The following is a 25,960-nucleotide window of genomic DNA, read 5'->3' as shown; positions in this document are numbered from 1 at the left end:
GACAACCTTCATATTATCCTCTTGCGATATCAAAGATGCTAAATTATGAAGATGTCAAGATAATAAAAAGAGGGGAAAATCGTTTTCTACAAAAAAAAATGAAGCACAATATTGTATGTCACATATGAGTAATTTGTCAGCATGGAATACAAAAAATTGTACCAATGTGGAGTGGAAATTTCGATTGAACCAAAGTAAAAAGAAAATTAATGTTAATGATGAGCAGCAAACTGCCCTTCCTTTCTGCTATGCGTCCTAGCAGTTTGCGGAATTGCTCCATCATGCCGGGTAATGATTCTGAGAGGATGTGCTTCTGTGTTGAAGACCCACTCATCTAATGGGATGACCGACGAAGGTGAAAACAGAAGATAGAGATATTTAAGCGTCTCTGCAAGGAAAAAGCTCTGCATCGTATTGTCTTTAACACCTGTATTCACCTGAGATTCACATCACCAACACTCGCTTACATCAATAAACAATCTACGTACATCAACTATAAGCTTCCTGTCCACAATTGAACACGTTTATACACAAACACTTATAAACATATGGACGACACTCGGTTCACTACCCCAAAAGGAATATGTAGTTACAGCAGTTCATCATCCTAATTCAACCAAATTGAAAACCAATCAAACTCCTGAAAGACGCAAAGCAAATTCAACTTTTTCCACATTATCAATTTCTTTTTACTTTGGTGCTTCCATATCGTGTGCTAGAAATACTCAAATACTGTTTTTTCATTTCTAAGTACATGCCTGTTGGTCCCTTCTATTTGGAATTAAGGACAGATCCATCAATTAGCAATTCCGCCATATGCAAAATTTATGCATGCTACTTGTTAGAAAAAAAGTTGAACAACATTCACCAAGTGGAATCTATAACAAGCAAGGCCCTAGCCGCTGAAAGAGCTACACTAGAATTTTGGATGACAATGAATTAATAGAATAAGTAGCACGTTAAGAACATGTTTTTTTCATTCCAAAAGTCATCAATAGTTTCTCTCAAAAAAAAATCATTAATAACAAAACCATAACTGGAGTTTCACCAAATAACTTAATGTTTTGGGTTGATTGATTATTTGACATTTCAAAGCCTCTAAGATCAAAAGGCAAAGAATTCAATTCTTGGCAACCCCCATTTAGTAAATCGAATAATTTACTTCAAAATAAGGCGGCTTTGCACTTGTTCGCGCTTCAAGACTAATAGGTATTCACGTGCAAGGGTGTGCTAGAGATAAGAAAATCATAATTGGAGTCTTGCCTAACACAATAGACTTTTGGGTTGATCAGTTATTTGATACCAACCAAATAAGATACGTTATATCAGTCCTCTCAAGAAAAGAATTAAAGGGTAACCCAAGTTAAGTAAAATGTAAATAAGAGCAAAATATCACTTGGTTAGAGTACACTTACATCCTTCAGTCCAACATATCCAGTCTCAATGCGTGAGTTCTTTTCAAATGCTTGGAAAATATTCCAACCCCACTCCTGATATGTCTTGTTACCAGTGAAACGCCACAAGTAAAAAAGTGATTCAACTGTTTCTGGTCTTAATATATTCCACGATGTACCAACATTCATGTCCTAAAAATAAAAAAATGTGAGAGGCTGTCACCATTACGTAATAGAAACAATGACGGTACAAGGATATCCTTTCCTGATAAGAAAAGAAGTACACTTAACAGAGACAAGGTGATTACACACAAAAGCAAAGACAACCTTGTAGGGAAACGATCTGGCATAAAACAAGAGATGACGAATCCTTCAATCTAGCTCCATACTTCTTGAACATCTTTTCCACATCTAACTTCTCCACTATAATGTAAAAGTCTTTCAAGCACTAGGCCAGGAATTTAAAGATTTGTAAAATAACTTGGCCGTTCTTTACTGACATACAACCACCTTCTTACACGTGATTGACTATGTCTGTTTTTCCTTTATAGGTTAAAAGAACAATCCCTTGTAAAATAATTTTATTTTGTTCTTTTGTTACTTTAACAATGGTTTGCTTTTCTCTTATTAATGTCAAAATCATAAAAAAAAATTATAATTATAAATAAGATTGATGAAGCTTGAACTAAACACGAGCTCTATGAAAAACACAATAATTTAACTGAACTTGAGCTTGAGTGTAAGCTTTCTAAAACTCAACTGGATCTCGAATTTTAGTTCAAGTTCCTCAAACTCAACTCGACTTAGTTTAGATAACACCCTCATCTTCAACTAAAAGCAAACTCTATAAATACACGTTTATTTAACTGAACTTGGGCGCGAATTTGAGCTTTCTAAAACTCGACTTGACCTCAAGCTTGAATGCAAGTTCCGCAAAACTCCTTTCGACTTGGTTAAACTACACCCTAGTCCTACCACTTAATCACTTAAAATTACAAAGTACAACCACAGGGAACTTTTTTGTACTTGCTAAAAGGAATACTGTGATGGTAAAGGGTAACTAACCTGGTCAGAATGGAAAAAATAGTTCTCTCCAGCCAATTTTGTTGGTGTTGACTGGTAAAAGTTGTAACAAGTCCAAGCAAGCTGCATACGGGAAGAATTACATTAAAGTCCCAATACTATGAGTTCCCTAAGAAATGTATTGCAACCAGTATTTAAATGAAACAGAAAGTCAGTGAGCTAAAGGTTGTCCAAGCTGCAATACCTGAACACTAACACAAATTTTAGCCCCTAGATGCATTTTATAAGTGCATTCTTAGACCAACTTTGATGAATTTTTATATTTTTCTAGCATTAAACTTATCTTTTCCCAAGTTTCTTAACAATCGAAAAGCAATCTAGAAGATCTGGACAGAAACATAAAATCGAAAAGAATTACACTAAAGTCCAAATACTATGAGATCCCTAAGTAATGTAATGCAACCAGTATTTGAGTGAAACGGGAAGTCAGTGAGCTAAAGGTTTTCCAAGCTGCAATACCTGAACACTAAAACAAATTTTAGCCCCTAGATGCACCTCATAAGTGCATTCTTAGACCAACTTTGATGAATTTTTATATTTTTATAGCTTTAAACTTATCTTTTCCCAAGTTTCTTAACAATTGAAAAGCAATCTAGAAGATCTGGACAGAAACATAAAACCAAAAAGAAAGGCCCGTCAGCCGTGAAGGCAGCACAAATTGTTTTGACCATGTTGCATTATAACTGACATTATTGTTGTAAATTTGATAAGTGCTATTTCAAATACTTTGAGCAGGATTCAAACCTTTTCAATAATAAAAGGTTAAACTGCAAAGTTTACTGTTTCATGAGAAGAGTGATCATATAAAGGTAAACTTTAATCTCTGATCCTCTTAGTTATTGGCAAACAAAGCTCAACTTCTAACCTCAATTAAGGCGATAATAAGAGTAATATTAAGTAAAAGCTGCTCTAAAAAGTCGATTGTCTTATGCATATGTGTGGGTCTCTAATCATGTGCATGTTTAAATGCATGTCTAAAGATCAAATACTAAGGCCTTTCCAAAGCCTCTAATCGCCCTGAAATTTCCCCAACCAAAGGACTCGAAGAAAACAAAGGAGTTTACTTATTTGGCATCAGGGATTGTAGAAACTCAATGAACCCTGAAAGTGTTGGGTCATGTGATAGATAATGTGGTTGGAATCCACCTTCCACGAACCAATTGGCTTGTACTAAATACCATTAATCTTCACTAATAAGTCACTTAACTTTCCCTCACTTTGTCAATATAGGATGCATTCATATCCCCAATACTTTTCCTTCAAGTGGAACTGATTCTAGGGAATTCGTCAATTACTTACTGAAGATGGACAGCTCTTTATCTTTAACAATTCGTGGTATGCCTCTCTCTAAAGTCCAAGATCATTAACAGGATTAGCCTTCTCTACTAGCCCACCTCCAGATTTCAAACACGAGCCTAGGATTGTCCTACGGTTAAACTAGTTGACGTTCCGATACAATGTAGAAACTTCATGTCCCACGAGAGTTTTGGACCAAGTGATAAATAATGAGGTTGGAACTTGGAACCCATCTTGCGAAAAATTAATTGGCTTATGCTAAGTACCATTAACCTCCATTTATAAGTAATTTAATAATTTAATTTTTTTTCCTTAGTTATCAAATGAGTGATTTGTTCACATCTCTTCCAACAAAGAAGAAATTATATGCATCCATGCAACATTCACTCAAAAACAAAAATTGAATATACCTTGAAATTATGACAAAGTTTCCAAATATTACAACCATGGGAATATTGTTTTTCTTCAACTCACTCACATCAATTTAAGAGCTGAGTGGTCGACCCATTAGCTTATGAATTTGCGGTTTTTATCGCAGTTGAAGCTTTGTGGGAATGTAATGATATGATGTTTCTACAAGTTAGAAAGCTTTGCCTTTTCCCTCCTAAAACTATTGATGTTCACGCATGTTTTGTGGACATAAAAACAAGAGTAAATCATTCTAAGGCCCCTCACGTTTGTCATAATTCACAGTTTGCGACCCCTTGTTTGAAAATCAAACGATTTGGTACATTAGTTTTGATTTTGTAAAGGGTTAATGTCATAAAAATTCACTAACTTTACACGTTTTCTCAATTTAATCACGTTCTTTAAAACTTCTCATAAAAATACACCAACTTTCATTTTTTTCCCAAATTCATCACGGTGCTGACGTGGCACTCATTCGTTGTTAAAAATGACTTACACCTCAACAAATTGCACCAACGAATAAGTGCCACGTCAGAATTTGGGAAAAATGAAAGTTGGTGTATTTTTATGAGAAGTTTTAAAGAACGTGATTGAATTGAAAAAACGTGTAAAGTTGGTGAATATTTATGATATTACTCCTTTTGTAAACTATTAGGCTCTTCTGTTAAATATAGGTACTAAATCGTTAACGGAATGAAATGTGAAGTACCAAATCATTTGAAAATGAGGTACCAAATCGTTTACATAATTAAAACTGAGGTACCAAATATATAATTGAAAATGAGGTACCAAACCGTTTGACAGTAAATTTCAAATTATTAATAGAATTAACAGAAGGGCCTTATAGTTTACAAAATCAAAACTGAGGTATCAAATCGTTTTATTTTCAAACTGTAAATTATGACAAACGTGAAGGGTCTTAGAGTAATTTGCTCTATAAAAAATCATTGTAAAAAAAAGTATTGAAATATAATTAACTAAAGAAAATTAAGTAATTAATTTTAAAAATATTAATATTAACTTTATTTAAATATTAAAAACATTCATACTTATGTTTATTTTAAATTTTGTTTTTATTTAAGATTATGAAATAAGTATAGCACCCAGAATTTTGAATATATGCACCATATCCATGCACTCTGCCATAGTTGTTAAAGCGCAAGGCGCACGCGAAGCGCAAAGGGCGCACGCCCGAGTGAAGCTCGGCGCATGTATGTAAAAAAAATTAAAATATCTAATTTGTAGTTAAATAAATAAATATACCTTCACTAGTCAACTGATTTATATGATTTTTTATTTTCTATTTACTAATTTAATAGTTAAATTTTATTTTATGAACTTAAATATATTTTTAATTTACATTTAGAAAGCTAAATTGGCATTTTTTGCTAAAAAGAAGAGTCATTTAAAAAGTTAACCATTACTTATGTTAAAAGACCCCATTTAGTATAGATTAAAGCCTTTAAATGTATAATATTGGTCTTGGGCTGACTAAAGAGGGCCCAATAAGACATTAAAGGAAACTTCTATTCTCTTTTCCTGTCGTATTCTAATTTTCCAAACAAACCCTAGCTACAGCAGCGCCGCATGTCTGCCATTTCTTCTTCCTCCTCCTTTATTTTCTTTTTCGCCTGTTTTTTTCTTGAAGTGTCCGGGTAACAGAGGCTGCGCTTTGCGCCTCGCAGACATCGCCTCGTCGCTTTAGCGCGCCTGGATGAAGGTGGTCGCCTCAGGTGTTTCTGAGGCGCACCACCTGCGCTATGCGCTTTTCTTGCGCCTTAGAGGCGCGCTTTTAACAACTATGCACTCTGCATTAAAACCGCAATAATCCTATACCTAGGCCATAATGCACCTTATTTTCAACCAATCTTCTAATAAATTTAGCAAGAAAGTTTGTGAACACAAATGGCTCGAAGGGATATTAACACAATCAAAGTGACATGGATTAAAAGTTTGAAGAGACAATTCGACAAAGAAAACTCTGAAGAGACAAAAGGAGAGTACATAATAAATAACTTTATACCTATTATACTTTTACTTTGGATTCGGACAGTTACAGGTTTAGTGGAACTTCTAAAGCTGAGCTTTTATATACATATAGTGAAAACACTCTATTACTTTTGTCCCAAATGTATAAAAAGACTTTCAATAAATATAATTATTTCTAATTTTTAATTTATTTAAACAAAATAAATTTTCATCATAATTAGTTTTTCTTTAGTTAAATTATACTAATATTATATTTTTAAGTAATACGTTGATAAATCATAGTATAGTCAACAACAATATATAATAGTAATTAATAACTTAAATTTTAATATTTAATTATTAGTATAAATTTTCAAATAAAATATAAGCCTTATTTATGGGTTATAGTTTGAAGCTATTCGTATCATGTGAAAGTGGCTGATAAATATATTAGTCTATTTTGGAAAAAAAAAAATCAATTTGTTAATGAAAGGTATTCGATCGATATAAAATTACAATCCATTCATACTTCCGTCTTATTTTAATTGCTAGTATATTTATTTTAACACAGTCATGTCAATAATTAATAAAAAAAATATTTTCAAAAATACAGCCAATCATTTTATATATAATAATAATACACAATACAAGTTCCAGCAATGAGCGCATCATGATGGCGGTTGCTTTCTCTACACGTAAAATTCAAAACTTAAATGCAAACCAGCAACAAATGTGGTGCAATCACACTCAAAAGATTGGTGGCGACTCTAATTCAAGGCAAACCATTGAAAAATGAATCAATGAGTATAGGAGCCCCGTTCGCAAGACTATCATATCTTAACGAATTTTCTCGCCAGCCCCGCGAGAGCTGGCGACTCAACTGGGGTGAAATGAGATTTTAACTTATTTTTTAAATTATTGTTTTTTTTTCATAAATCTTGAAATTCTAACAAAAACATGTGTTTTTTTAACCGCAATTAACAAAATAAAATAAAAGTGACTATATATGAATTATTATTTATAGAAATCGAGTTATTTGATAGAGTACTTAATATTGATATTTTAAAAATAATCATAATTTATCAAATTAACTAATTTTCAAACACAAAAAATTATTAAAAGATAAAAGTTAAAGAGTGAAGTGTAATTTATACTTCATATAGGGAGGAAATGAATTACTTTTTCACCTTGTTTTGACATATTAGGCGTTATCAATGCAGCAGTCTTTAAAGAGTTTCCTTCTTCGAGATGTATAGTATAATAAACACCAGCTTCATCCCTAATTTTCCTTAACTTCCTTTCTATTTTCTGAAATTCTTCATTTAACTTAACAAAGTAACTCTAGAATATAGTTTACAAGCACCAGCTAATTTTCCTTTCTATTTTCTGTAATTCTCTGTTCGTCGTGTTACGGACCGTGAAAATCCTCGCACCGAAACTTGGTTATATTCCGGAGTTCTCTAGAATTCTCTTGAATTCTCTTCGTAAGTCCCTTCACAAGACTCTCCGGAATAATCTAGAAAGCATTCTCCAAGTCTCTTATAGGAATTCTTTAGAATTTCCTCCTTAAGTCTAAGAGTTTGCTAGAACTCTCTAGACTTGTGTAGTTGTACATATTTAGTTCTATCTTTGTATAGAACTGTATAGAATATTCTAGATGTAGAATATGGACCATTAGATCAAGTAGATCTTAGCCGTTCATTGAGGAGGTGGAGGAGTATATATAACCTCACTCTCTCATTTGTAAAGGATCCAAGAGTTGTGTAATCAAGCTTTCATAAAGTAATACAAGCTTTCATACGTTCTAGCCATCTTACGATCTTTACTTCCGCTTAAGTGTCTTTAAACACTTCGAGAGAGGCTGACTAGTAACTTGCTCGAGAAAAGTTCACTAGTGCCGCACGGATCTTTGGTTAGAAAATCCAAGCCCGTGACAATCGGCATGGGCAACATTAGGATATTTCTACTCGTTTTCTTGTGGTTGTATGATTGATTTTATGTCAATTAAATTCTTATAATATTTTTGTTGAATAGGCGATAAAACTTTCCAAAGCAGCTGCAAGTGCTCAAGAAATGATAGACACCCTGTTCCGGAAAAATTGTATTGAGTTAACTCATTGCGGGAATATCAACCATAAAGAAATGACAGAAACATGTTTCCAAAATATATTTTGTCGGTGAACTCAGTTGGGCATGGATGGAGTATGCGAGGCCTGGTGGCGTCTTGTTAATGTCTGAGATGCCCATCTCCAGACGGAGCATGAGAGGAAGAAGCTTAACGTGGACGTGAAGACCTATCGAGACCGTTCAGATATTGTAATATTTTATTTTGACTTTTAGAGTTATGTATAATTTTTTTTAATTTATAATAATTGGTTTTTTGTTTTAGAAAATGAAGCATGGGTCCCCACTTCCCGCCGAAGTAATAGACGATTGCATTACAATCTTCACTTTTGTCCGTCGACAATGTCAGGTATTTGCTTTCATCTTCATATTTTGTCCAAAACCTAAAAATAATTTTTTTTAAAATTAATGGTTGTTGTGTTTAATGATTTGCAGTTTGATTAGTATTTTTTTCGGATTAAATTTTGGAATATCTTTGGTAAAAATGCTCAAACTGCATATCAATCAAAACGAATAATGGAGGCCTTTTTCCTCTAGAAAGAAGAGCAAATCAGGCGGCAAGTCGAGAGTGCAACTCTAATGAGCAGTCTGACGATGAACGATTTGCTCATTCTTTTTAAAATAGCTCAGATGACAAATTTATCTGTTGATCAGGCTACAAGTGTAGCTAAACTGATGTTGAATCCTGGAAATAAACAACATGATGCATATGCTGGTGTTGATAGCGAGGAGGAGTAGATGAAAATGAAGGAGATCATAAAGAAGATGCGTAAGTTTAACAAATTTTGATTTTGAACTATTAATGTCTTATTTGTAAACCCTAAACTGAAGTGTTAATTTTGTAATTTGTTTATTTGTAATGTCAGTGTACATGAAGATGAAGTAGATCATGATGTATTACTGTCAGTGTCTCACCAACCCACAAAATTAATGTTCTTGCAATACAAATAAACAAATTACAAAATTAACACTTCAGTTTAGGGTTTACAAATAAGACATTAATAGTTCAAAATCAAAATTTGTTAAATTTACGCATCTTCTTTATGATCTCCTTCATTTTCATCTACTCCTCGCTATCAACACCAGCATATGCATCATGTTGCTTGTTTCCAAGGTTCAACATCAACTTAACTACACTTGCAGTCTGATTAACAAATAAATTTGTTTTCTGAGTTATTTTAAAAAAAAATGAGCAAATCGTTCATCGTCAGACTGCTTATTAGAGTTGTACACAATCGACTTGCCGCCTGATTTGTTCTCCTTCCTAAAGGAAAAAGAGGCCTCCATTCTTCGTTTTGATCGATACGCATATTGAGCATTTTCACCAAAAATATTCCAAATTTAGTACGAAAAATACTAATCAAACCGCAAATTAAACAGAAAGATTATTTTCAGGTTTTGAACAGAATATGAAGATGAAAGCAAATACCTGGCATTGGCGATGTAACAAAAATAAAGATTGTAAAACAATCGTCTATTACTTCGGTGGGAAGTTGGGACCCATGCTTCATTTTCTAAAACAAAAAAACCAATTATTATAAAAACTAAAAAAAATTACACATAAATATAAAAGTCAAAACAAAATATTACAATATCTGGACGATCCTGGTAGGTCTTCACGTCCACGTTAAGCTTCTTCGTCTCATGCTCCGTCAAGAGATGGGCATCCGAAATATTAAAAAGACGCCACCAGGCCTCGCGCACTACATCCATGCCCAACCGGGTCCACCAACAAAATATATTTTGGAAACATGTTTCTGTCATTTTTCTAGAGTTGATATTCCCGCAATTAGTTAACTCAATGCAATCTTTCCGGAACAGGGTGTCTATCATTTCTTGAGTCCATTCTTGACCACTTGCAGCTACTTTGGAAAGTTTTGTCGCATATTCAACAAAAATATTATAATTTAATTGACATAAAAACAATCATACAACCATAAGAAAAAGAGTAGAAATATCTTAACTTTGCCCATGCCGATGAACAGAGAATTACAAATGATAGAAAGGAAGTTAAGGAAAATTAGTTTGTGTTTATAAACTATTTTTTAAAGTTACTTTGTTGAGTTAAATGAAGAATTTCAGAAAATATAAAAGAAAAGGGAGATTAGGGATGGAACTGGTGTTTATTATACTATACATCTCGGAGAAGGAAACTCTTTAAAGACTGCTGCATTGATAACGCCTAATATGTCAAAACAAGGTGAAAAAGTAATACATTTCCTCCTTATATGAATTATAAATTACACTTCACTCTTTAACTTTTATCTTGTAATAATTATTTGTTTTTGAAAATAAGTTAATTTGATAAATTATGATTCAAATTAATTACTACTAAAATAACAGTATTGATTATTATATCATAATAAATTGATTTCTTTAAATAATATTTCATATATAGTCACTTTTATTTTATTTTGTTAGCTGCGGTTAAGAAAATACATTTTTTTGTTGAAATTCTAAAATTTATGAAAATTTTATGAAAAAAAAACAAGAATTTAAAAAATAAGATAAAATCTCATTACACCTCAGCGGAGTCGCCAGCTCCCGCATGACCAGCGAGAAAAGTCAAAATTCGTTAAGATATGATATAGCCTTGCGAACGGGGCTGAAACTCCTATACTCATTTATGCATTTTTCAATGGTTCGTTTTGAATTGGAGTCGCCACCAATCTTTTGTGTGATTGCCCACCTTTGTTGCTGGTCTGCATTTAGGTTTCGAATTTTACGTGTAGTGAAAGAAATTGTGATCATAACACACCCATTGCTGGAACTTGTATTGTGTATGATTATTATTATTACTTTATGTAAAATGATTATTTGTATTTTTGAAAAAAAATTATTTATTTTAATTATTGATGTGACTCTGTGTTAAAAAAAATATACTAGCAATTAAAATAAGAAGGAAGTATGAATGGATTATAATTCGAACGAATGATCACTTTACCCCCTCAACTTGGCACAAATTATAAAAAACGTCCAAATTAGCAAAACAGGGTCACTTTTACCCTGAACTTGTCAAAAATTGTACAAAACCGCCCCTCCCCACTCACCCAAGAGAGTGAGATACACTCTCTGGTTTTAATGGTTTTCCAAGGTGGTTTTTGATGGAAAAAGGATTAAAATGGTCCTAATTTTTTTAAAACATTCTAAATTACTACCTAATAATTCTAAAAAACAAAATATAATCCCTTTAATTTAAAATTTTATATAACAAATTAACCCTCAAAATTCATAAATATAACAAATTAACCCTCAAATTTCATATATACAACAAATTAAACCCAAAATTTATATATTTTTAATAAAAAAAATTAAAATTTATTAAAAAAATTTAAAAAAACTGAACAGACCCATTGGTCGTGACCCACGGGTCTGTTCTTCTTCCTCAAGAACAGATCCCATGAAGAACTGACCGGGGTCTGTTCTTGAGAGAACAGATCTGTTCTCTCAAGAACACATCTCCGGCGAGGAGGAGCTCCTCCTCGCCAGAAATTGGAAATTTTTTTTTTGGAGGAAAAATTCTAATAGGTCCCTAAGTTAATTAGGGTTAAATTATAATTAATTTGTATTTAAATATAAATTTATCAGAGTAAATTATGATAAATAAGACGTATATTTTCAAAATAGATTAATATATTTTTAAATTATGATAAATAAGACGTGTATTTAAATATAAATTTATCGTGATATTTTTTTTCAAAATAGATTAATATATTTTTCTTCAAACTATAATCCATAAATAAGACGTATATTTTCATTTGAAAATTTATACTAATAACTAAATATTAAAATTTAAGTTTTGTTGTTGACTATATTATAATGTATCAACGAATCACTTTAAAATATGGTATTAGTATAATTTAACTAAAGAAAAACTTATATATTATACTAATAAATAAAATTTGAAAATTTATTTTGTTTAAATAAATTTAAAAAATTTATATTTATTTAAAGTTTTTTATTCATTTGGGACAAAAGTAATGGAGTGTCTTTTCACTGTATCTATATAAAAGCTCAACTTCGAAAGTTCCACTAAACCTGTAATAGTCAGAATCCAAAGTAAAAGTATGAAATGTATAGAGTTATTTATTTTATACTCTCCTTTTGTCTCTTAAGAGTTTTTTTATCGAATTATCTCTTCAAACTTTTAATCCATGTCACTTTGATTGCATTAATATCCCTTCGGGTCATTTGTGTGCACAAACTTTCTGGCCAAATTTATTATAAGATTGGTTGAAAGTTAGGTGCATTATGGCCTAGGTATAGGGTTATTGCGGTTTTAATGCAGAGTGCATGGATACAGTGCATATTTTCAAAATTCTGGGTACCATACTTATTTCATAATTCTAAATAAAAACAAAATTTAAAATAAATATAAGTATAAATATTTTTAATATTTAATTTGTTTAAATAAAGTTAATATTAATATTTTTAAAATTAATTACTTAATTTTCTTTAGTTAATTAAATTACAATACTATATTTTCAGTGATTTTTTATAGAGCAAATTACTCTAAGACCCCTCACGTTTGTCATAATTCACAGTTTGAAAATAAAACGATTTGGTATCTCACTTTTGATTTTGTAAACTATAAGACCCTTCTGTTAGTTCTGTTAATAATTTGAAATTTACTGTCAAACGATTTGGCCCTTCATTTTCAATTATATATTTGGTACCTCAGTTTTAATTATGTAAACGATTTGGTACCTCATTTTCAAACGATTTAGTACCTATATTTAACAAAAGGGCCTTATAGTTTACAAAATCAAAACTGAGGTGCCAAATCGTTTGATTTTCAAACAAGGAGTATCAAACTGTGAATTATGAAAAACATGAGGAGCCTTAGAGTAATTTGCTCTAAAAACAATAAATATGGACAAATAATGATCGAAAATACCTCCTCTGCAAGTGAAAGAAATTTATGCGACTGAGCAGGTGCATATCCAGATAATCCTAAAGCCAGCATTCCAGGAGCAAAGCATGCCAACTCATCCATCTGCACAAAACATAGTCATACAATACAAGGTGTTGATTTCTTTATATAGATAGAAGAAAAAACATCTGAGAGGGTATGCTAAAAACTCCAAAAACTACCTTGTCTGTCAATACGTCTCCACTCTTCTCACAAATATATGTAAAAGATGATGGTGTTGTTTTCCTAACCAAACTCGACAAGCCTTCCATTGATTTCTCCCACATTTCTCTGCTTTCGAAAAACCACATAGAAGTTGGGCATTAGAAATTCGAACAAAACCATAGTACTGTAATGAGATTCAAATGCAACACACATAATATAAACAAGAAGACAGAGAAAAAGTAGATTTATATTAATATAAGCCTTGTTAATTAACCAAAAAAGGTAATTTTATACATTACCTTTTACAATTCAGTGCACTGATCAAGAATACACCAGAGTATTGCCGATGCAGCAAACATAATTTACTGATTTATCCCATGACATCATTAAATTTCAAATCTTTTTAATTAACCAAAACATGCATGAACTAAAATACCATTTATAACTTCATCATTAACTTTTTTCTTTTGAAAAAAATCACAGTTTATTTAAAATTTTAAATCTTTTTAATTAGATAAGTATGACTGCGTATGATAAATAATTTAAACAAGACAGAAAAAAAAGAACAAGTAGGTGTATACATATATAATTAATAATTCTTTTGAGAAAAAAATTATAATAAACCATACATTTTGGGGGGAAAAAAACAAGAAATTTAAATATTACAAAATTTGTATGATTTAATATTAACTTAGTGAAATTTTTTTCTTTAAAATGACACATTGATCAAAATTATTTTAAAAAAATTTAGAAAAAATTCAAATTAAAATATTAAAAAAATTATAAATTTTTAACTCATAAATTATTTGAAAAAAAAAATGTCTTTAAAATGACACGTTTATAAATGTATTCTTTCAATTTCTATAGAAAAAAAATATGATTACTAGAGAAATATCTAAATGTTTTAGATAATAATTCCTTTATGAAAAAAAAAACAACCTTAAAATCAAACATTGATTACGCTTATTCTTTAATTTTTCTTAGTAAAGAAGAAATTTCAAAGATTAGAAAAGCTATAAATTCTTAACTAATAATTCATTTGAGGAAAAAAAAACTTTAAAATGACACATTGATCAAACATAATATTATTAGTTTTGGGTTAAATGCAAATAAATTCATGATCTTTAGATGAAATTGCAATTCTATCACGTCCTTTTAAACTTGAAAATGTCTTTCACGACTTTTTTTCAATCCGGTAATTTTTCAGCTGACGTAGTCCCCAAAGTTCCATGTCGCAAGACAACTCACCATCCATACATCAAACAAAATGTTTCATTTTGTGGATTAATTGCAAATAAATTCAAAACCTTTACATGACATTTGTGATAGAATTCATGTAAAGGTCGTGAATTTTTTTGTAATAAACACTATTTTTTGAGACTAACAATTAAAATATAAGGGTAGTTTTCACACACAATGTACTCAACTCGGCAGAAATCAAAAAAAGACAAATTTGGTTTCTAGAGTAGTAGTAAGGGAAAGAAATTTAAATTTTGTCCATTTTTGTAAGTGCTCAAGTAGAAAGTAATAAACTAATGAAAATGGGCTACAAAAACTATTTGAAAAATTATTAAATAGATTAGATTTACAGTCCCAAAAAATAAATGAGCGAATTACTATGATTAGATTTACAGTCAAATCATGTAATTACACTCTTGGAGGTGCCTATGAATTAAGCAAACACATCAAGGTTGGCAATGCTCGTAAATACTGAGTTTAGCTACACTTTCTTCCGTTATAGCAGCAATAAGAAAAGGTATTAGTTAGCAAGCCCTATTTCATTCCAAGAGATAAATCATGTTAGATCTTCTCTTTCTACAAAATCAGCTTTCATACATCCAAGTTCAACCAGAGTTTCTACATCACTTTCAAAACAGTATGAATTAATAGTTAAAATTTAACTACTGCAGCAAAGCATAACACAGGATGTCTAAAGAGAACTACATTAACATCCAAGCCTGATGTATGCCACCACTTACAAAGGGTTTAATAATGGTGTTTTTGAATGTTAAAAGAAGCAAAAGTATTTGGAAAAGAAAAAAATCTGTATTTGAGGATGTTGAGTTTGTCAAGTAGAGATAAAAATAATTAATAAAACATTTGTCTTTCCAGTGCTTTTCCTTTCATACTTGCAAAAAATACAGCACATTCTTGTGTTTGTAACAAAAAGTATAAAGTTTCGATGTTGACTGACGCGGAGGTAGATTAGATTTTCAATAGAACTCTATGATTTGATAATAAAAATATAACCCACTTTTAACCAAAAAAAAAAAAACTAAGACCTTGAACTTCACAATTGTCCTAGTTGTAAGACATCTCAGTTACAATTAGATCTGCCTACCTCTTTATTGCTCGATTACTGTTGAAGAACTTTTCAAATACTTTACTTTAGTTCTGTGAAGTGATAAATCAAAAAGCAACTTAGATGAAGTCAATCTTAAAATTCCTATATTTTTAGAATTATGTCATAAAATAGCAGTGGATATATCTGCCATACTAGCTAAATATATGGTAGGTTTTACCATATCCCCAACCTTCAGGAATCAGGAAAATTTTCCTTTGAACCTTAAATTCATTTAGTCATAAATTTTCCCCTGAACATTACAATGCTTTATGGAACGAGAACTCATCTTTTTTCTCCTATAATTTCGTTCAAACTAATTTACATTCAATAAAAATGGTCTAGGATTTCATTAGTCATGTAATAAACATAGCCAGAAAAAAATGACTTATATTATGCTTCAAAGACAGAAATTTAAGATTTAAAAACTTTTATCTTCAAATTTTAATCAACATAACAATAGTTATTGCTGGTATAAATTGAATGATAGGACTTTGTGCCCAAATCCAAAATAAGAATATGGAACTCTACTTTCTTTTTCTTCCCTCTGTATCATAATATGAAACCCTCAAGTCATAAAATCAAAAGAAACAATTCAATTTAAAGTATTTTTCTGGTTGAATTCAAGGGGAGAAAGATAAGCCTGTATATTATATTGTACAAGGAAAACCAAAAGGAACTTGAAATATCTCACCTGTAGAGTCTCACAGATGAAGTTTTATTTCCTTGAATCCAAACTTTAAGCAAATACTCATAAAAGCTGCAATCAAAACATTCATGTTAAACACAAGCATCAATAAAGCTTTTGATTTTTGCACTTATTCAAATAAGAGGGAGCCATTAATAAACTCTGGTGCCACATTAACATATGAGATTTCAAGTGACCAATACCTATCACCCATAGCACCAAAAGTTATTGTAGAGAATGATCCTATTCCTCGATCAGGATTAATATAAATTGGAAGAAGACCGTCATCAGGAAAAGTTTTGTTAAGCTCCATAATAACATTCTCTACCTGAAATATTTACTCTCAAACCAACAGATTATTTGTAGGTCAAGTAGCAAACATAAATAATTTTGTTGTTTATAAGGAAAAACACAGATAAATTAAAGAAGCTGCTTATTAGAATTATGTCTGCATACCAAGGAGCTGGCTTTATACTATATTATGTTAACAACTTCAAAACAAGAATGACAAGCATGATATGCACACAATGGATGATTATACCTTCAGCTGATACTTTGGGTCTCCTGTCCTCTGCGAAAGCGCAATAAATTCGAGCTGCTCTGTTCCAGAATCTGCAAGGATACTGTCACCCTGAAACATAGAAACAAATTTCAAAACTGAAAACTAATGCATAACCATCAATTTTCTGATTAGACTTAGTAATGCAAGTTTTCATGATCACTTAACGAAAAAAAATAAAAATACTTGGTCCTGCAACAAGGCTTTAAGAAAATTGAATATTGAAATACTTCAAACGCATATAATAATTTTAAAATTAAGATTTATTTTCTCGGAGACATCAAATAGGCACCATCGTTATTAGGACAATCTCCTACACATTGCCTTAAAAAAATTATACATTTGGGAGATATCAAATAGGTATACGGTAGAATAATAATCATCAGGACCAAGTACTTTGTATCATCCTAACAAAGTTATTCATTGCTGTAGAATGTGGAGCACATGAAAGCGGGAATATCGGACTTCTTAACTGGGTTTAGGCAGTCACTTACTGAGGAAACTCGGTCTATCTAGGGAATGTGATAGCTCTAACTGATAGAGGAGACTCTCACAATTACATAAGTTTGTAATGTGAAGTAAACTTCAAAGAAAATTATGTCTCTTACGTCTCTAGCCTCTAGAAATATACCATAGGTTTCAATTGTATTAATTAGTTCAAAGCAAAAAAGAATATAAGGATACTTACAACATGATAGTCAAAAGTATTTCTAACAATATAATCTTCAAAATACATTTAAAAATTACATGATTTGTATTTTTTTAAGTCCAGATATTAATATCACATAAACACCATAATCCTAATAACAAAAGAATCGCAGCTCATTAGATTTTGACAATATTTCGCTGTCACCAAAGTCATTAATTATATAATTTTAATTGTATGAATTTAAGTTATTAGAACCAGAAAACATTATAGAAGAGAACATTCCATGAACTCTCCTCCAACATAAAAGGGGGATGAAAACTAAAATTGAAAGAGAGAAGATAATATCATAGTGTTTGGGGCTTTAAAAGAACAATTCCTTATATGAAGATACTAAAATAGATCCGCCACTTACACCTGTCCATCCAGGATTATGTGCATTTCCATGTGCCAAGTTTATAATGTTATAAGGGATTCCTGTTTTTGTATCCCATGCAGGAAGCAATCTGTCTGCAATGTCTTTGGCCTTCTCAAGGAAAACTTTGTCCCCTGAAAGATCATATGCACTGAGTAGTCCACCCACAACTCTGAATACAATTGAAAAGGAGATGCATATCAAGAGAACAATTAATCTAGTAAATACAGCACCAAAACATGCCAAAAGTGCTGAAAATAATTTGACAAAAAAAAAACACAGTAAACCTGATAAAGCAACCTTATGGTTGTTTCAAATACACTAGCATCATAATCCTTGTTAAAATCCAATGAGTTGGCAACCCACCTACAAGAAATCACACAGGACCGAGCTATAAACAATATAAAAGGAAGAAAAATAGCAACACCCTAAATAAATTAAGCAATGATGAAAAAAAAAATTAATGAGTAAGACCAACATACTAGACCTAAATGGAAGCAACATGTTTGATGGGGACAACTTTAGAGTACAGTATTATACATATGGTGCTTGCCATGATAAAATCTGCAAGTTCAAGGGCTGATAACAGCTATCTCATGAAAATTGTATGAATATGACAATACATACAGCTCCTCTCCAAGCACTCCCTTTCCAAGGATCATAGTTGAGTAATGCTTTTTTATGCATGCATTTCAGGACAACTTCAATGCCTCTCGGCACGTACCATATTTTTTTATATTTCCAACTATCTATCACTGTCTAAAATGCATTAGTTCTTTCAAACATAAACGTTGAAAAGGAAAGCAATAATTGTATTCTAATATTAGAAATCATTATACATTGTAGTTGTAAATACTAAAGTCAATGGTATAAATTAGGAAAGAAGGCTAGGACCAAAAGGTAGCTATTTATGGTTGGTTTTCAGATTTAGTTTCCTAATTTTGTGTATTCCGTTTACGTAATCTCTCTATATAGAGATGTGTTTTCCTCTAAAATATATGAGAAATAGAAAGTTTACATGGTACCAAAATCTTCCTAAAAAGAGAAAAAAAACCACTAATTTTTTTTCTCCTCTTTCCTTTTATCTTCTGCAAAACCATGTCTAGTGTCACCTCTACTATGGCAAAAGCAACATGTGGAATCATATGGATATACCAACTTCTGATGGAAATTGGTATAAAAATGTCTCTCCCGGCAAGACTTTGGTGTGATAATAAAGCTGCACGTCATATTGCCGTTAATCTGGTGTTCCATGAGTGAACAAAACACATCGAAATTGATTATCACTTCATTCGGGAAAAGCTACAACAGGGTCTAATCGCTACTTATGTGAAGACGGGAGAACGGATAGGGGATATATTTACGAAAGTGGACCACTTTTGTAACAAGATGGACATAATTAATATTTATGCTCCAACTTTAGGGGGGGGTTGTAGAATATTCTAGAGTACTATGTAATATAGAATATGAAGTAAATAGTAGAAGGCCATAGAAAGAATATTCTAGAATTATTAATTAGAGAAGATTCAAGAGATTAGAATATTCCAAAATTTATTGTGTATATATATATACCTCTTTGTTCAATAGAAAATACACACAACAAGTTTCAAATTTATTTCTACTTTCTATAAATCATTATATTATATAAAAACAAAGTATAGATGATAGCTATTAAATTATTGTCTCGGACACTTTATGTTCAATTTTAGTTTATTAGTATACGATACAAGTCGAAATATAAAAACAAATATTAGTCATCGTATAGATTATGTTTTGCTAAAAAGAAAGCAAATAAAATGATACGAAACATAAATTTGAAGAAGCTATTAGGTTGGTTATTTTTCGAATTCTATAAATTGTGAATGTTGGAAAGTAAGATTTAAGGCCTTTTTATATCAAATATTGTTACACTAATATCTATTTAAAAGTGTATAAGAAAATCTTTTACACTAATGCATAATAAGCTCATTGATCATTTAAAACAAATACTATGTACCGATGCATTTTTCATAACTACATTCGTCTTTTATATTTATTGCATTAGGTATTTATAAGAGAATGCCATGTACTTTCTATAATGCAAATTTCAAAGATAGATGTTATACCAATTTATACAAATAAATGCCAAAAAATAATAGTGTTAGACATTTGAATATCAAAAATATTTATAATATCTAATAAAAATATATTAAAAATAAAAAATGCACTTAAAAATAATAAATATTTCTTTTAATAAGATATAATTCTCACAATTATTATTCTCAATATTGCATTAAATAATAGTTCTAAATATAAACACATAAATACTTTAAAAACCAGGAATTATAAAGTAGGACATGTGTTTCCATAAGAGATTGCCATGTTTTGTTTTACATATATATATATATATATAAAGAAGTTATATGTATCAAAAATATTTATAATATCTAATAAAAATATATTACAAATAACAAATGCATTAAAAAAAAATTTAATAAGATATAATGCTCACATTTATTTATTCTCAATATTGCATTAAATAATAGTTCTAAATATAAACACATAAATACTTTAAAAATCAGGAATTTTTAAGTAGGACATGTGTTTCCATGAGAGATTTCCATGTTTTGTTTTATATATATATATATATCATATATGAAATTAAGAAAAAGATCATATATGAAAATATATGGCACCAATATAGAAGATTAAACTCACTCTCTAGCTCTTTGGAACTGCTCATCTAGACCCATTATATATAATGTGTCAAGGGAATCAACTAGAGTTGCTCCAAGACCACCAAAGCTGTCAATGCCAATTTTTGTTTGTGGCTGATAAACACATAAATAATAGAGTTAGCACTGTACTTATACAGGTTCTACAGTAACATGAAACACTATGAGACAATAAGATCACTCGTAAACATTTCTAACTAATCTGAAATATAAAGACAGAAGAGAATACATGGACCTACTTGAGACTGGATTTGTTTTTTTAATCAGTAAGCATATTTATAAAAAAAAAATAAGCCTGAAATCACATAACTATGGTAGTAAACAACATTCTATTTTTTCTTAATTAAAGCATAATTTGTAGGTGCGGACTGCATATCAATCTGCATTCTTAATGAGTTGAGAAATTTCATCGTGTGGCCTTTCTTGATCAAGAAAATTAGCAATTATTATAGAGAACTAAAAGTAGGTTAGATTCAGAAGAGTCAAGTCATTAACGGAAACTTTTTAGTAATTACTATCATTTCAGGTCTACTATCTTCTTGTCAAGTTGATTATATATACTCCTCGCCGACTTATCGTTGCAGTTACACCGAGGAACAATGATGGAGTACGTTGAAAACAAGTCTAATAAAATGCATGCTAAAAATGGTTCTAACACCCAAGAACTAGTCCGGAATATGTTGGATGATGGAAAGCCTATGAAGTTTTAGAAAATTTTTATTATTAGTGGCAGGGGTATGGGAAGCCAATTAAGTTTTAGAAATTTTTATTATTAATTACAGGGGTATTTTGGTAATTTCCGTTTCTGCAAAGATGTCGTTGCTATAGCAGAAATCCAATTTTTTTATTTCAGTTTTATTGCCATAGCAGAAATCCAATTATTATTGGCATTTCCGAAGAGATTGTCTAAACTCGTACTAAATGGAAAAAGAGAATCCATATAGCAGACCCCAATTAACTTGGGACTAAGGCTATTTGATGTTGATGATGTTGATGTTGTGTGCAGGAGTCATATTTGGTTTAGAAGTTCCTAATTAATATTGGTCTTGAATTTTGTTAAGGGTTTCCAAATCCTGTTAGTATTAGATTAGTGTAAGTCTATATATACTTAATATATTATTATGTTTCCGCAGTTAAATTTTCATAATCAAATATATTTTTATTTCAGCAATCTTTTGCTTAAGAATTATGTGGCTCAATTCAATAGGTGAGACTTTTAGGCCTTCTAAATGTGACTCTTAAGTTTCTTTACTTTCTTATTATTTCAGGTCTGAATTTCAGGTAAATCTGGTCCAAAATTCAGTTCCAATCCTCAAATTACTCGTACAAGACACTTACAGACAGCTCATCCACGTCACAGTAATTGTAAAAAACTCATCCACTACTTGGACATTTGAGTATTTGACACAGAATATAGACCTACCAAATTCAGAAAAGTACTATCACTCCCTTAATTTTATCGAATCTCAAACACTGCCCACACAGCCCAAAGTCAAACCAAGAACATGTGAACGTTAAGTCTATGTTCAGTATGTAACAGAATGTTTAGGAATAATAGAATTGTCAGAAGAAGGGATATGAAAACTTCAGATGATAATAACCAAAACCTGATTTGTAATTTTCAAAACCAATACATTTGTAAAATAATAAGCATTGAGAGAATCTTCTTTCCATAAAAACATGCTCATTTTAACTCCAACCATATATTCATTAAAAAAATTAAACTTTGTAGCCAACAAGGCCCAACAACTGACATATGCCAACAACAAGACTAATTGGGTTGTGACCTCTTATTGTATGCAACCCCGTTTTCTCATATATTAAGGTTCCAAAAATTGTAATGAAAACAACAAACAAGTGATCAATGCTCAACTCAAAAATCTAATATAGTTCATGCATAATGCAATCAGAATTACTAAAACTATACCTGAAGTTCATCATGGCCCCAAGCATACTTCTCATAAGAACTCCATGCATGGATCATAGCTTCCTTTACTTTTTGTCGTCTCTGAATTTCAACAGGATCATGAGGGACAGCCTTTGGGGAGGGCCTGTTAGTGTTGAACAAATCAATTGCTTCTCCATGCATACTTTTAAACTCTTCAAGCTGAAAGGACAAAATGTATTAGCACCATTTTTAGTTAATTTAAAACATTCGTTAAAATCTTGTTTTTCCATTTCAATAAAGCGAAAATTACTGAAGCGGAATGAATAAGGGAGCTAGGATGTTTAGACATGAGACGGTATAAGAAGCAAGTTTAACATAATTTGGGAGCTACAGAGACTGTTCAAAACCAAGCCAAAGCTAGAAAGAATAAGAACTCATGAGGACAACAAGAACGGAACAACATAAAATTTGAGTTACTTCCACTGGAACGATGTCACAAAGCATAGATCCATCATAACCTCCGCTTCGAAACAAGAGAATGATGAGTTACTGAATAGTTGGTCCATTACTCCATCACACTTAGTAATAGGGCTCAATTGGTAGGTTCAAATGTTAAACCGTAGAGGTCGATACAACTAACGATTAGGTTCTTTGCTCGATCTCCACAACAAAGCAAGCCAATGCAATAAATATAAAAAATAAAACTAAATTTTGGAAATTAAAGAGTGCAATGAACAGTGTTAGACAATAAAAAAGAAAAGGCATGTGTTCTTACTTTTGCTTTTAACTGATCAACATCCTCATTCAACTTGGAAACTTCAACCTGCAGATTATGAGGCATAAATAAACAGCAATTGGTTGTAAAATGTATGAAAAGATAGAAGAAAGAGAGTCATAACCTGGTGTTCTCTGAGGAGGGTCTGGCGATCCCAAAGGACAAGAGAAGCAGAAACAAACACTATAAAAAGCAAAGCTAATCTTTTGGGTCTTTTTAGGTAATAAGACGGATTACAGTATCGCCATTTATGCGATGACGATGACGATGACGATGATCTACTACTTCTTCCTATCATTTCTCTCGAAACCTAAACCTCAACAATCCATCAAAACCAAATATCGCATATCAACTTTTTTATCTATTTTCAACTTCTTTTACTTTTCTCCCTTCCATATTACTGCTATCTATATATTTTCTAGGGTTATAAAATTATCATTTTTATACCTATTTTCAATTTATTCACCTTATTCAAAAACTAGAACAAATTACTATGAAGCCCCTCACATTTGACATAATTAACACTTTAGTCCCTTTTATTTAAAAACTAAACTATATGGTTCCTCACATTTGCTTCCGTCAATATTTTAGTCCCTCCATCCATTTTTAGTGTTAGTCAATGAAGTTAAAGGACTTATGGGTAAAATAATTATCAAAACTGAGGGACGAAATCGTTGACAAAGGGGTGAAATCGTTGAAAAAAACAAAAGTGGGGGACCATATAGTTTTGTTGACTTCGTTGACTAACATTCAAAATGGACGGGAGGAGTAAATCGTTGGCAAAAACAAAAGTGAGGGGCTATATAGTTCATTTTTCAAACAAGAGGAACTAAACTGTGAATTATGTCAAATGTGAGGAGTGTCATAGTGATTTGCTCCAAAAATTATCATATAAAACCAGTATATGATGGAAAATTACTCCAAAAGTTAATTACATGTTAAATTACTATTTTTATGAAAAAAATTAATTTTATCGCTACTTGATGGAGTCTGCCTTCTGAACCGGTAAATGAGACCTGCAAAACAGGATAGAAGCTAACCGGACGGTGGTGGTCCAATTAACTCTCCGATGCTAAAGTTAGTTTAGGCTTTGAGCAGCGTTTTGAGTATATGAATGTAATTGTGATTCTAGGCATATCCCATGCTCCTTTTATAGTAGATGAATGCATACCTTGTAAAGTCATAGTAGGTAAGTGAATCCTACTTTGTAGGGATTGGGCTACTTTGTGCCCTGATTTAGCGTGATCTACCTTATTCAGACATGAGTCCTATTTAGTAATGTCTTCCTAAATAGTATTGTCTTCCTAAGATAGAGCTTATCTTTCCATGTTGGAGATTGTGTCCAAATGGGAGGATACTTCGAGATATTATAGTAGATCATGGCGATCTATCCGAATTCCGGATTAACGCGCTTTGGGCCGATTCTAAGGGATTCGGTCTTCATTGGTATATCGGCGGATCTCAAGGGATTCGGCCGACTTCCTCATATATTCAGGTCTTCCATCGAGAGTTAGGTATCACCTAAGAGTGGATCTCCTGTGACTCGGCTCCATTGTATCTATCGTAGGATTTGGTATCCATTATTAGCCCCCCCCGCAAGTGAGCTGAAGTGATTGGTATTCATGCCTTAGTAGATTTTGGCTTTTTGGGGCTGAGTCTTTTTGTATTCTGGGCGAGTCGTTTCATATATTGGCGAGTTGCTTTTCTTATCTAGTAAGATTCTCTTTCTTGCCACGTGTTGTTTATCAGCGAAAGGCAGCTTCTGGATGAAGAACAAGTGTCTTTGTGCGCCATTTGTCATTCATCCGATTTGATTTTTAGGGTTTCGTCTTTTCAACTTCTTCGTCTTCTTGGGTTATATAAATGTTCATTTTCCTCTTTTTTCTTCACTTTTACTTTCATTTTTCTTTGCAGTTACTCTATCAATTCCCAGCAAATTCTCAGTAAATTTGGTTGGCTTTGTTTTTTACCTTCAAGATTCCTCGTTTTCAAGTTGCTCCCTATCTCTCCTTTGATCCGACGTATTTGATTGCAAGGTATTTGTCTTTCCCTTGGTTTAATTTCCTGTTTTTGAGTTTCTGGATTTCTTTGTTGTTCCCGTTGTTCCTGTTCTTCGTCTTCTTCTTCCTTTGATCTTTCAAAATCTTAATTTTGTTGTCATTCCTTGTTTCCCTCCCATTTTAAATTTTAAATGTCAGAAGTAACTGAGGGGGTTCGGGGTGCTCGTGATGAATTGGAGTATACCCGAAGTTACCTGTCTGTTGAACAGATAATTGGTTATGCTGAAGAATTTGGTTTTCCAGGGTCATATACTATTTTGAGACCTGGAAAATCATATCGGGCAAATCGTAGTACAGATTCGTCTTCTAAGATAGTAATTTTTCACGAACAACTGTTAGCGGGTCTTAGGTTTCCTCTTGAATCTTTGATCATAGAGGTTTGTCGTAATTTAAGCATTCCTTTAGGTCAACTTCATCCCAACGCGGTTCGCCTTCTATGTTCTTTTATGGAGTCTTGTAGGGCTCGGGGGCAAGAGCCTACACTTGGTCTTTTTAATTATTTTTATGTTTTCTCTCGCCGAAAG

General features: G+C 31.7%; 1 protein-coding gene across 4 annotated transcripts; it reads right to left on the bottom strand.

The window, feature by feature from the left end:
* Nucleotides 1-60: 60 nt before the first annotated feature.
* LOC126677340 (mannosyl-oligosaccharide 1,2-alpha-mannosidase MNS1) lies at nucleotides 61-23,780 on the bottom strand. 4 transcript variants are annotated; one of them, XM_050371903.2, is made up of 14 exons: nucleotides 23,501-23,777; nucleotides 23,377-23,424; nucleotides 22,641-22,820; nucleotides 20,697-20,809; nucleotides 18,300-18,365; nucleotides 18,000-18,171; nucleotides 16,921-17,010; nucleotides 16,583-16,707; nucleotides 16,386-16,451; nucleotides 13,368-13,476; nucleotides 13,171-13,269; nucleotides 2,460-2,540; nucleotides 1,416-1,586; nucleotides 61-437 (listed from the first exon to the last, which is right to left on the bottom strand). In XM_050371903.2, exons 1-14 carry the CDS (start codon nucleotides 23,672-23,674, stop codon nucleotides 213-215), a joined length of 1,719 nt encoding a protein of 572 aa, XP_050227860.1. In that variant the 5' UTR covers nucleotides 23,675-23,777; the 3' UTR covers nucleotides 61-212. The 4 variants fall into 4 exon arrangements, 2 of the variants coding, with proteins under 2 accessions (XP_050227860.1, XP_055961409.1); XR_007640499.2 differs by lacking the exons at nucleotides 61-437; nucleotides 1,416-1,586; nucleotides 2,460-2,540 and adding exons at nucleotides 9,169-9,561; nucleotides 9,703-9,787; nucleotides 9,864-10,138 and having other exon boundaries at nucleotides 23,501-23,780; XR_008790567.1 differs by lacking the exons at nucleotides 61-437; nucleotides 1,416-1,586; nucleotides 2,460-2,540 and adding exons at nucleotides 9,169-9,787; nucleotides 9,864-10,138 and having other exon boundaries at nucleotides 23,501-23,780.
* Nucleotides 23,781-25,960: the final 2,180 nt, after the last annotated feature.

The sequence above is a fragment of the Mercurialis annua genome, linkage group LG4 (assembly GCF_937616625.2).
Source record: "Mercurialis annua linkage group LG4, ddMerAnnu1.2, whole genome shotgun sequence".
Taxonomy (NCBI): Eukaryota; Viridiplantae; Streptophyta; class Magnoliopsida; order Malpighiales; family Euphorbiaceae; genus Mercurialis; species Mercurialis annua.
The sequence above is the reverse complement of the archived record's forward strand: the minus strand, read 5'-3'. Positions and strand labels throughout refer to the sequence as shown.

What these genes read in the sequence shown, in the direction of transcription:
- LOC126677340 (XM_050371903.2), bottom strand. Translation starts at nt 23,674, where the DNA reads ATGATAGGAAGAAGTAGTAGATCATCGTCATCGTCATCGTCATCGCAT. An exon ending in TCATCTGTGAGACTCTACAG is followed by an intron (nt 13,477 to 16,385) that starts GTGAGATATTTC and finishes TTTCGAAAGCAG; the next exon opens with AGAAATGTGGGAGAAATCAA. An exon ending in GATATGTTGGACTGAAGGAT is followed by an intron (nt 438 to 1,415) that starts GTAAGTGTACTC and finishes TGTGAATCTCAG; the next exon opens with GTGAATACAGGTGTTAAAGA.